At 39.3% G+C, this 13,947-nt stretch overlaps 1 protein-coding gene across 1 annotated transcript in view; it reads left to right on the plus strand.

Annotated features, from left to right (window-relative positions):
- Positions 1–13,947, plus strand: part of LOC126284471 (sodium channel protein Nach-like) — a 146,999-nt gene that overhangs the window by 83,521 nt on the left and 49,531 nt on the right. Inside the window, exons 7-8 of the mRNA XM_049983424.1 lie at positions 5,712–5,895; positions 5,974–6,027. Of these exons, the coding sequence (XP_049839381.1) occupies positions 5,712–5,895; positions 5,974–6,027 (238 nt within the window). The remainder of the gene's footprint in view (positions 1–5,711; positions 5,896–5,973; positions 6,028–13,947) is intronic.

Raw genomic sequence — 13,947 nt, forward strand, 5'->3', positions numbered from 1 at the left:
ATATGGTTTGCATAAGATTATATGAATTAAGGAGGTCTACCAGCATCCTTTTCCTTGCACAATCACTTATACAATTAATATTGAAGTCACCACATATAACTAACTTTTTGTATTTCCTATAAAGTGAACCAAGAATCTCCTCTAGCTTTAGCAAAAATGTTGTGAAATTGGAGTCTGGGGATCTATAAATAACAACAGTAAGAAGTTTAGCTCCACTATATTCAACCACACCTGCACAAATTCAAACACCTTTTCAGTGCAGTACTTTGAAACATTAATTTACTCAAATGGGACACAATTTTTCACATACATGGCTACTCCCCCACACCGCAAAGAGCTCCTAGAAAAGCTGCCAGCCAACCTGTATCCTGGTAAAGGAAGCCTCTGAATTATCTCCTTTTTTAAGAAGTGTTCAGATATACAAATAAGTTCAGAGTCAACATCTATAAACAGTTCACTTACTTTATCTCTAATACCCTGCATATTTTTATGAAATATACTAATTCCCTCATTAATCGGATACCTAAGCTTTGTCGAAAGTGGTTTCTGTGTTAGAGAGACTTCCCTTAAGCAGGAATACCTATCAGCCAACTTCAATCTAAAAAAGGTACAGCTCTAACACCCACAACTACCGGAATTTTCCCATGAGTGATCCCACCACTCCCACCTATGCTGTCACCTATAAGCTTTGCCAACCTCCCCTAATCCATTCCTGTTGAGGTGCAGGCCATGTCTAGTGAAACCCGTCCTGCTGATAGACTCCACTGACACACCACTGAAATGTGACTCATGCATCCTGTCATCAGCGCACCCCCCAGTCTCATGTTATTACGCCTGATGGCTGTATTAAGATGAGGCCGATCGTGACACTGAAACAGTTCCACGAAATGCACGTTCGTGCTGCCAGTCTGAGTGGCCTGATCCTCTTTAGTAAAATCCCTACATACCCCCCCCCCCCCCCCCCCCCTGTTAACAGTCACCTGAGGCAATCCTGCATTAGGCTTCACAATGCTGGTGACCTGGTACTCACTCCCAAAAACTTCCTGCAACTGCTGGCCCACACCTCTGCCATGAGAACTACCTAACAGCAGAACCTTCTTCTTTCTCTTAGACTTTGCAACTGTCCTAGCCACCGTAACTGCTGAGGTCTGCTGCATACTTCCTACATCTACAGCTACTAGAGATTCCTCTCCACTAGACTCTGACAGTTGGTCATATCTATTACAAACACCAATAGTAAAACTATCCGAAAATCTCCTTCTCCTAGCAGATCTTTTGCCAACAGCCAGCTCCCATTCCCCAACCCCCTTCTCCCTCCTCATCCTATCTAGCTCCTCCTGTGGGTTTTTCAACTGCACCTGAAGGGCACAGATCTTACGCTCCTGCACCTCTATTAACTTACTCTTGCTACATAACCTGCAGTTCCAGGAGAGGATCTCACCAGAATGCCCACTGGGTTCTCCTCTGCATTCCCCCCAGTGAAAATACTTCAAACAAGTCTCACACCGCAATCCACTACTCACGAACCTATGGCAAAGCCCACACTTCTCACTCATGGTAAAATTTTACAGTTATTGAAACAAGAAAACAACTTTATCTAAGTTCCGCTACTACGATAAGAAGATGTTAAAAACTGACTACAATAATCACAAACTTGCTCAACAAAAAATGAGAATATAACAAAATACTAACACAGAAAGAAAATCAAATGTCTAATGACACAGTAACGAAACCGAAAGCAGTTCGTAAAAATTTCTTCTGAAGTTATTTCACCATAAAACACTAAGAACACCGGTTGAAGACTACTAAAGTTCCTAAATAAACTACTATACACAAACAATTAATTAGTACTTAGCTTTCGATGCGCTGCTACAGCTGCAACTGGTCAGTGTGGAATGTAAACACGGGTAAGAGGTTAAGTTGCTCGATACGAAACACTCACAAATATCAGGTCACAACACAAGAAAGGCAGAGGTGAATGAAGAAACCACTAATAAGTCACTTATATAGTAAATATTATCACAAAACCGTTAAAATATATATCTGAAACCTAAAAATAGATGTAAACTTAGAGAGCGATTTCACACGCAGTCACAAGCTTATGACGTCACACCAAATCAATGCAATAAATGCAATAAATATTCAAAATGATGTCCGTCAACCTCAATGCATTTGCCAATACATGTAATGACATTCCTCTCAACAGCGAGTAGTTTGCCTTTCGTAATGTTTGCACACACATTGACAATGCGCTGAAGCATGTTGTCAGGCATCGTCGGTGGATCACGATAGCAAATATCCTTCAACTTTCCCACAGGAAGAAATCCGGGGATGTCAGATCCAGTGAATGTGTAGGCCATGGTATGGTGCTTCAATGACCAATCCACCTGTCATGAAATATGCTGCTTCACTGCACGCGAGCTATGTGGCGGACATCAATTGTGATGGAAGTACACCACCATTCTGTCATGCAGTGAAACATCTGTAGTAACATCGGTAGAACATTATGTAGGAAATCAGCGTACATTGCAGCATTTAGATTGCCATCAATAAAATGGGGGCCAATTATCCTTCCTCCCATAATGCTGCACCATACATTAACCCGCCAAGGTCACTGATGTTCCACTTGTCACAGCCATCATAGATTTTCCGTTGCCCAGTAGTGCATATTATGCTGGTTTATGTTACTGCTGTTGGTGAATGACGCTTCATAGCTAAATAGAATGCGTGCAAAAAATCTGTCATCGTCCCATAATTTCTCTTGCGCCCAGTGGCAAAATTGTGCACGATGTTCAAAGTCATCGCCATGCAATTCCTAGTGCATAGAAATATGGTATGGGTGCAATCGATGTTGATGTAACATTCTCAACGCTGATGTTTTTGAGATTCCTGATTCTTGCGCAATTTGTCTGCTACTGATGCGCGGATTTGCCACATCAGCAACTAAAAGACCCACTTGGGCATCATCATTTGTTGCAAATTGTGGTTGACATTTCACATGTGGCTGAACACTTCCTGTTTCCTTAAATAACATAACTATCTGGTGAACTGTCTGGACAGTTGGATGATGTTGTCCAGGATACCAAGCAGCATACATAGCACATGCCCATTGGGCATTTTGATCACAATAGCCATACATCAACACAATATTGACCTTTTCTGCAATTGTTAAATGGTCCATTTTAACATGGGTAATGTTTCACGAAGTAAATACCGTCCACATTGGTGGAATGTTACGTGATACCATGAACTTATACGTTTCTGACTATTACAGCGCCATCTATCACAAAGCGAAAAAGGTGGTTCAACTAAAACATTCATATTTATTTATGTACTACATGAATATGTAATAAAAATGGGGGTTCCTATTTTTAAAAATGCAGTTGATATCCGTTTGACCGATAGCAGCACCATCTAGCAGGCCAACCATAGCGCCATCTGGTTTCCCCCTTCATGCTAGACAAGTTTCGTTCTTGGTAGTTTTTTCATTTGATGCTTATTTCGTGAGATATTTGGCCCAGTCACTATCAATTGATCACCCTGTATATTAGTTGTGTAAAAATTTGAGGTAAATCAGTCAATAATTTTTGGAGATTCTTCGGAACAATGTTAAACATCATTTCATTTTTTATAGTAACTCTCTATTATACACTGCTTTGCTCACATATTGGTAGTTTTGTTATGATGTGTGATGGTGAGTAAGCAAGCTAGTAATATTATGAGATGTCTGTGGATATAGTGGTGGAGAGACGTTTGTATAAAAATGTAAGAAGTGGGAGCATGTAGGTACATGATGAACATGTTTCTATTATTTTTCTGTATGTCATATCGGAAACTATGCATTATATTTTCTAATTGTGCTTAAAAATACCTTCTGTCCATGCAGAAGTAAAGTTTTTAGGCACTTCTCTGGTTCATCTAGTACTGTATGTGATATTTTGTCACCAGAGCAACTTTTCTCCCTCCTATTCAATAGCATATTGTGCCTACACTTTGCATCCATCTCCCTAAGATGACTGATGTATGGTTAAGATAGTCAGTTAATACATCATAATCAAATGTAGCCTTAGCAAAAGCCTTCAACATTCCACATGTAAAGATATGATTCTGTTTGTCATACGGCCTTTAAATGACACCATCACTGTGAGTCCTCAAGTGTCTTGGAAGCTATATGAGGCACATGTAGCTCAGCGCCTAAAATGTGATGGGCTTGTGGCTGTTCTAATGTCTCTGTAGCTCTTAAGGCCACCTGACATTCTGCATTCAAGTTCCAATGGATGTGAGATTGCTCTGAGATTTGTTGGATATCAGTAACTTCCATATCTTGCGCTTTCTTAGAACTGTGTGCTAAATCAGACTTACATTTGTGATGCTTATAGATATAGTTTTAAATTTGATTCTTGCTCTTACTGTCTGAGTTTATTGTTGTATCCCCATCAAAACTCTCCAGCTATGCTAGGTGGTGTAACAACTCAATATAATAAACCATGTGCACAATAACATTGGATTTGCACTTCCACAGGATAATATAGAGACACTAAGAGTTGTTGACCATTATACCACTGTCATCTGCATGCCATTCAAGTATACTATATTTAAAAATTTTATTAACACTCAAAAAGTTACAGATTTCTAAGGCAGCCTATGGTCTTCCTCAGGGTTCAAGCTACCTCTGTACCAAATACCATCAGGTTCAGTTCAGCAATATTGTAATGAAAATGTGACAGAGTGAGTTACTTCCATGATTAATAGTACTTGTATTAGTATGTAAGTATGGACTAAACATATTGAGAATTAAATATGCATTTTATTGATTACAATGAATCATATCACATAGAACGTATAAACCAATAATAGAATTTTTCCAAAGATGATCAAGTTGGAAAGTGAAAGAGTAAATAGTTTTTTCAAAGAGTAAGTATTATCTTCTTCAGCCAACAAATATGTCTTACTACACACTTTCTACAGTAGCCTATGTTCTTCCTCAGTTTTTAAGTACTCTACATATCAAATGTCATCAAACTTGGTTCAACAGTTTAATCATAAAACATAACACACAGAGTTACTTTTGAATTTATAATATTAGTGTGGTTACAGATACACACATCAGGTTTCTTTGCAAACTTTCCTATTTAATCATATAAGGATGCAAATATACAGATTGCTCACAGTATCCATAGAATTTCTCCTATTATAATTAAAAGTTTATATATATATGATGATGTAAATAAAATAGAAAGAAACTTCCACATGGGAAAAATATATTAAAAACAAAGATTCCAAAACTTACCAAGCGGGAAAGCGCCGGCAGACAGGCACATGAACAAAACACACAAACACACACACAGAATTACTAGCTTTCGCAACCGATGGTTGCTTCTTCAGGAAGGAGAGGGAAAGACGAAAGGATGTGGGTTTTAAGGGAGAGGGTAAGGAGTCATTCCAATCCCGGGAGCGGAAAGACTTCCCTTAGGGGAAAAAAAGGACAGGTGTACACTCGCACACACACACACACACACACATATCCATCCGCACATACACAGACACAAGCAGACATATTTAAAGACAAATATATTATCAGACAATTTATATAATCAATGACGATGTAAATAATATATAATCATATAATAATATATAATCATATAATAATATATAATCATTTATGATTTTGTTTGAAACTACATTTTATCATCACATGGGTTTCCTAACAGGTGAAGGAAGTAGTCAATGATCCAATGCTGTATGAGGTAGAACCCAGTGGAAGAGATTGTCTGTTTCGTAATGAAGTTCCCACAGGTGTGTACCCATATTATAGCTTCACAACATGTCTGGTTCAGTGCCACAAACAACACCATTTGAAGTTCTGCAATTGTACCCATCATATGATGCCAAATTGTAAGTATTTTTTTCCTTGATAAGGAGGGTCATATTTTAAGGCAGACTGTAATTTAATTTGGATCTTTGATTTTTCAGCTGCTGATGAGGTCTGTGGCATTGAGGGACTAACCTGCCTTAATGGTTATAATGGTATGTTACACATTTATTTTGAAATTTAATTTTGGTGAGAATGTGTATGTTTATAAGTTTAATGTGAGTAATCTTGACTTTTTAAGACTTTGTGTTAGCTTTATTTGACAGAAATGTTATTTCACGTAACTAGTGATGATATGTTAAACAGCTAGTTTTAAAGTTTAAAATTATGCTTTAAATGTTCTACACATTAATTTTCTTAATCAATATCAACCAAAAAGCACACAATAAAACTGGAACTGGAACCAGTCTTAAAACTTTGGTGAAAAATGAAGAGAATTGTTGATAAAGATTATACTAAAGTACCACAGCAGATGGTGCAAAGTGATAGGTAAAAACTGATAAGTAAATTGAAAGTTGATGTACTGGACAGTCTGTAGCCACATTAAAAAGTTGAGCTTAAGAGTTTAGACTGAAGGTGATTAAGAAGTGCAGACAATTCACAAACATTGTAGAGCATATATTACACTCAACTCATTTTGAAATAGATAGATAGATAATCTAAACTTATATGTACACATATAATCATGTCAGAACATTAAATGCACTATGTTAAAATGTGACAAACTGAAGTGTGTATGCTATCTGTGCCATAAACAAGTATGTTCTCCCACCAGAATACACTCCTGGAAATTGAAATAAGAACACCGTGAATTCATTGTCCCAGGAAGGGGAAACTTTATTGACACATTTCTGGGGTCAGATACATCACATGATCACACTGACAGAACCACAGGCACATAGACACAGGCAACAGAGCATGCACAATGTCGGCACTAGTACAGTGTATATCCACCTTTCGCAGCAATGCAGGCTGCTATTCTCCCATGGAGACGATCGTAGAAATGCTGGATGTAGTCCTGTGGAACGGCTTGCCATGCCATTTCCACCTGGTACCTCAGTTGGACCAGCGTTCGTGCTGGACGTGCAGACCGCGTGAGACGACGCTTCATCCAGTCCCAAACATGCTCAATGGGGGACAGATCCGGAGATCTTGCTGGCCAGGGTAGTTGACTTACACCTTCTAGAGCACGTTGGGTGGCACGGGATACATGCGGACGTGCATTGTCCTGTTGGAACATCAAGTTCCATTGCCGGTCTAGGAATGGTAGAACGATGGGTTCGATGACGGTTTCGATGTACCGTGCACTATTCAGTGTCTCCTCGATGATCACCAGAGGTGTACGGCCAGTGTAGGAGATCGCTCCCCACACCATGATGCCGAGTGTTGGCCCTGTGTGCCTCGGTCGTATGCAGTCCTGATTGTGGCGCTCACCTGCATGGCGCCAAACACGCAAACGACCATCGTTGGCACCAAGGCAGAAGCGACTCTCATCGCTGAAGATGACACGTCTCCATTCGTCCCTCCATTCACGCCTGTCGCGACACCACTGGAGGCGGGCTGCACGATGTTGGGGCGTGAGCGGAAGACGGCCTAACGGTGTGCGGGACCGTAGCCCAGCTTCATGGAGACGGTTGCGAATGGTCCTCGCCGATACCCCAGGAGCAACAGTGTCTCTAATTTGCTGGGAAGTGGCGGTGCGGTCCCCTACGGCACTGCGTAGGATCCTACGTCTTGGCGTGCATCCGTGCGTCGCTGTGGTCCGGTCCCAGGTCGACGGGCACGTGCACTTTCCGCCGACCACTGGCGACAACAGCGATGTACTGTGGAGACCTCACACCCCACGTGTTGAGCAATTCGGCGGTACGTCCACCCGGCCTCCCGCATGCCCACTATATGCCCTCGCTCAAAGTCCGTCAACTGCACATACGGTTCACGTCCACGCTGTCGCGGTATGCTACCAGTGTTAAAGACTGCAATGGAACTCCGTATGCCACGGCAAACTGGCTAACACTGATGGCGGCGGTGCACAAATGCTGCGCAGCTAGCACCATTCGACGGCCAACACCGCAGTTCCTGGTGTGTCCGCTGTGCCGTGCGTGTGATCATTGCTTGTACAGCCCTCTCGCAGTGTCTAGAGCAAGTATGGTGGGTCTGACACACCGGTGTCAATGTGTTCTTTTTTCCATTTCCAGGAGTGTAGATAACAATGCCCTAGAGAACAAAGTCCTATATGGACATATATCAATGTCTCTGGAGTGGAGAAAGGAAAACCGAAACTGAATAGTCAGTTTTGTCAACCCCATAGTGTAGCCCATTAATTTCAGCACTCTTCCTTCCACGACTTTCTGGTTCAACAGAGAGGTAATGGCATACATACAGACAGGAAAATTTTTAGCAGTGTGTAAATTAATTAATTTATTATTTGATTAACTAATTCACATATAGTGTTCTACTAATACTACCATACAGGAAAGCTTTCAGGAGTGTGAATAGAGTCAAGTTATATATTAACACATAGAAGTAGTCAATGTAAACTGCTTCAGTAAAGTGTACTGACAGTGCTTTATGATCACTGATAATCTACTAACTCTGATGGAACTACGTTTATATTATTTTATGTGCACATGTTGAATGAGGTCCCAGGCATACACACTTAGTGCACCTGGTGTCATTTCCCTAAGGGGTACCATCATTCACTGCACATTTGAACTGACAATGATTAATGAACCTCTACCCTTTTGCATCTGCCTCCTCCTGAAACCAGGCAAAACAGGTTTTGCCAAAACAGCTGAAGTGAGTCCCACTGGCTCAGTTTCAGTTTCAGTGAAAGACACCACCTCAAACTTGTTGGTTATGGGGACTGGCACAACACCCTGAGTCCTCCCTGACCTTTTCACCCTGCACAGGCTGCATAGATCTACTACTGAAATGTCACGTGCAGTCAAATGGATGGGTAGTGATAGATCCCGTACTTTCTGCAGAGGAGACAGGATCCACAGGATAGGACACCGTCTGAGGTATCTCTGTTAGGTATCACACGTACATGATTCTCAGGAGCGCTTCCAACACACTGATTTGCAGCAGCTGCCAATCATTTGACAGTAGTGGGGGTGATTTCCAGCTGCTTACAAATGTCAACCAAACTCATCCTGCTGGAACTGCCTCTTCAACATGTTGAATGAGACACTCAGGTATACACACTTAGTGCACCTGGCTGCACCCTAATGGGTACCATCATTCACTGTACATTTGAACTGACAATGATTAATGGACCTCTACCCTTTTACATTTCCTTCCTCCTGAAACCAGGCAAAACAGGTTTTGCTAGAACAGCTGAAGTGAGTCCCACAGGCTCAGTTTCAGTTTCAGTGAAAGACAGCACCTCAGACTTGTTGGTTAGGGGGATTGGTACAATATTTTATAAATATATAATCAACTACTTTGAAGAAATCCACTTTTCCTCTTTTAAACTGCTCAGCTGCTGCTTGTATCTAATATTTAAAACTAGCATTTATGTAACATTACATGGAAGGCTGTCACCTGCTTATACACTGGCAAAATGAAGATTTAAAGAAAGTAATATTTTTGTACCACCAAGTTTTATTCATAAAATCGTGTAGTTAATGTGTGTGTGTGTGTGTGTGTGGTGTGTGTGTGTGTGTGTGTGTGTGTGTGTGTGTGTGTGTGTGTGTGTGTGTGTGTGAACATTTTGTGTGTGCCTCTCCTCCTTAACTGATGAAGGCTGTGGCCAAAAGCTATATGTGAATGTCTTTTAATTGTGCCTGTCTGCAACTTAACGTGTCCTCGTATGCTGAGTAGCAATCTGCCTTTTCCTACATTGTTGTTATTCCTATCTGGAATTTCCATTGCTTGAGAGAGGCAAACTGAGAATTTTTTTCAACAAATCAAACACTTTAAACAAACCAATGATGTAAATAAAATTGAAAGAAACATTCCACATGGGAAAAATATATTAAAAACAAAGAATCCATGACTTACCAAGCGGGAAAGAGCCGGCGTTTTTTTTTTTATTTTTTTATTGTGCCAATCTACTGGCACTTTCCCGCTTGGTAAGTCATGGATTCTTTGTTTTTAATATACTTTAAACAAACTGATATCATTAATACGAGGTTGGTTTAAAAAGTTCTCAGAATGGAATAGAAAAAAAGTACATACATCACTGTACCTTTTTTTATTTTTCAGTGAAGTCTCCTTGTAGATTAATGCACTTGGTCCAATGATGTTCCAGTCACTTGATCCCATCTCGAAAATGAGTTTCCTCCAGGCCTGCAAAATAAATGTCAACTCTGGCTATCAATTCTTTGTTTGAAGTGAATTTTCATCTACCAAGAAAAATATTTAGTTTTGGGAAGAGATGGAACTCTGAGGGAGCCATATGAGATGAATAAGGTGTGTGTTGCAATCATTCAAACCTTAATTTGTGTAATTTTCTTCCTTGCTAGACCTGGCCTTTTTCATGTATCCTTTGTTGAAATTTGTCCAAAATATTAGCATAGTATTCTTCAGTAATTGTTTGCCTAGTGGGGAGATAATCTGTCAACAGAATCCCCTTTGCATCCCAGGTTTCCTTTGGTGTTGGGGAACCATCATGTTTCCACTACTTTGATGGTTGTCTTGTCTCTGTGGTATAGCAGTGCACCCAAGTTTCATGTGTGGTCACAAACATGTGCAAAAAATCTTGTTTGTTTCTCCTAAAACACCCCAAACATTATTCTGATATGCCCATTCTCATGCATTTTTGATCCAGCAACAGTTGTGGCAACTATCTTGCAGATAATTTTTATCATTTCTAATTCTTCAGTTAAAATTTGATATACCCTTTTAGATGACATCTGGCAAACATGAGCAGTTTCACGCACTTTCAACTGATGATCCTCCATGACCATTTTGTGCACTTCTGCAATGATTTCTGGAGTAGTGACACATCTTGGCCTACCACTGCATGGATCATTGTCTAAGTTCTCCCAACCAAATTTAAATTCTTTTGTTCACTTGGCAACAGTTGAATATGAAGGAGCAGAGTCCCCCAGTGTATTCTGGAAATCAGCATGAATGTACTTTGCTTTCATACCTTTCTTTACGAAGTTCTTAATCACTGCTCGAATCTCGATTTTTTTCCATCTTCACAAATCACCACGTAGGAACAACAACAGAGCCATGTGACTGCCACAGCTGTCTTCCAAGAGCAATGATGTGGCACATGTTTACAGGCAACAGCCCAATAAATATCACATGAACAACTCGTTGTACTAGCGCTGACCTCTCATGGTGATTCTCAGAACTTTTCAAACCACCCTCATAGAAACGAGAAAGGAGGGACTACAATCTATGTTAAAACTAATGTAAAATATAAATCCCTAAGTACTTTTGGTGCAGATTCTCATTTTGAAGCCAGTGAAACAGAAATTACTACAAGTAATAAATCACTTATAATTTTGGCAGTTTACAGTGCACCTGTAGGGAAAATATGCAGCTTTCTAAACCAAAAATGGAACAACTTTTGAACCAACATTCAAAACATAAGGATTTAATTATCATGGGTGATTTTAATATTAACTTTTTAACTGCAAATAACAGCAGAAGAGAGCTAGAGCACCTGATGGAAGCATTTAATCTAATTTCAATAATTAACTTTCCCACTAGAGTAACTGGTACTTGTAAGAGCCTAATTGACAATATATTCCTGGACTGATACAGAAGCAGCAGTATTATTGCAAGTCAAAGTCTCAATGGTCTGTCAGGTCATGATGGTCAGCTGCTTACAGTAAAATGATATCAAGCTGTGTGATATGCTGAAACACTCCTTTAAGACTCTGAGGCAAGTCAATAATTATACCTTAGAAATCTTCAGTCTTTTCTTACAGTAGATTGACTGGACCCCTGTATTCATGGGGAGGAATATTAATGAAAAATTTAACCTGTTCTCTAATGAGTTTGTGTCATTGTTTGAAGCTATATTGCCAAAAATAATTTTGAGAAACAATCTTCAGCCTGCAAAGCGGAAACCCTGCATTACTAAAGGATTCAGAATTTCCTGTTGAACAAAACGAAATTTATATGAATCCCGAAGGCTATCTAATGATCCCATCAAAAAGGAGGACTATAGATTGTATTTTAATATTTATAAAGGGTAATAAAAAATCCAAAGCTATGTACATAACAATGTGAAATTGATAAGTCAAATAACAAATCAAAAACCATCTGGCAAGTTATAAAAACAGAGAATGGTAAAAAAGTAGAGTACATGACTGACATAGATTTAATTCAGGATGGAAACATTGTAAAAAATACTGAGGAAGTTGCTAATATCTTCAATAAACATTTTTTAACAGCTGCAGAAAAAATTGGCTGTGAAGCCCTTCTACATAAAGCTAACAATGCCAGAGCTTGCCAGATGCAGATAACCCCCATAACAATTAGTGAGATCACTAAGACAATCAGAGAGATGAAGCCAGAAAACACTTGTGGGGTTGATAATATTTCAACTAAGTTAAACACTGCCATTGCTATATAAATGCAGTTTTGTGTCACATTTTTAATGAATCCCTTAAACAAGGTATTGTTCCATTTAGATTAAAATATGCCCGTGTGAAAATACTTTTCAACAAAGGTGAAAAAACTGATGTAACAAACTGCTGCCCAATATCCCTGCTAACAAGTTTTTCAAAGGTCCTTGAGAAAGTGGTATACAAGATCACTGTTAATCACCTGAACAGCCATAACATTCTCAGTCAATGTTATCAATGTCAGTTCGGTTTCCGGCAAGGCCCATCAATTGATGATGCTGTTTTCTCTTTTACGATTCAAGTTCTCAAATCTCTTAACAAAAAATTGGCACCAATTGGAATCCTATGTGACCTATCCAAAGCTTTCGACTGTGTAACCATGAAATTCTGCTAAATTAAGCAGACTACTATGGATCAAGTGGAATAATAGGGACATGGATTAAATCCTACCCTATAGATAGGAAACAAGGGTAATAAGTACTGACAGTAATGGAATCCCAGCTTTATCCAAGTGGGGCACAGTCAACACTGGAGTGCCTTGACACTTGGTGTTGGAATCCTTACTGTTTCTTATATTTATAATGACCTCCCATACTGCACCACATCAGTGAGCAAGTTCACCCTGTTCACTGAAGATACTTCTCTTCTCATGGATAAAGCAAAAGGGAACAACTGGCAAACATCTGCGAACAAAGCATTTAATGATATTCTGAAATGGTTTAACGGTAATGGACTCTCTCTGAATATAAAAAACCCCTCATTATGTACAGTTTCATATGGCACATAAAGAACTGGGGGATATAACTATATAATGTAATGGACAACAAACAGAGCAAGTCGACTCAGCTAAATTCCTGGGTGTGAACATAGGTTGCAAACTAAATTGGTCCAACCATAGCCTAGATCTAAAAAGAAGGTTACATGCAGCGTTTGCCTTACGCATAATTAATCAACCACACATAAGGATGCCATAAGAGCTGCTTACTTCAGATATTTCGATGCACTTTTGTCTTATGGAATCCTCTTTTGGGGCAACCAAACCCTTGATAAAACAAGTTTTTTTGCTCATAAAAGAGCTATATGCATCATGAGTTGTGTGCAACTAAGGCACTCATGCAGTTCAGGAAACTGCAGGTATTTACAATGATATCTCAGTACATATACTCCCTTGTATGTTTCATTAATAAAAACCACTCTCTCCTCAAAAACAACAGTGAATATCATGGTCACGACAAAAGGTCAATAGAGGACTTTCATAGTAATCAGTCAAACTGTACAGAAAGGAGTAAATTATACATGAACCAAAATTTACAGTGCGATACCCAGTGTCATCAAAAGTCTTGCTCCTGAAGCACCAAAGTTCAAGAGAAAACTGCAGGAATACCTAATACAAAAGTCATTCTATTCAATTAGTGATTTTTTTTAGTGCATAGGAGCAAATTTTTATTATACAATTGAGTTAGCCATTCAATGTAAGTATAAATGTAAATTATTTGTTGCTGTAGTGTTATATTGTTGCTCAAATACTTTGATATTGTTAATTTT

Source organism: Schistocerca gregaria, chromosome 8 (genome assembly GCF_023897955.1).
Source record: "Schistocerca gregaria isolate iqSchGreg1 chromosome 8, iqSchGreg1.2, whole genome shotgun sequence".
Lineage (NCBI taxonomy): Eukaryota > Metazoa > Arthropoda > Insecta > Orthoptera > Acrididae > Schistocerca > Schistocerca gregaria.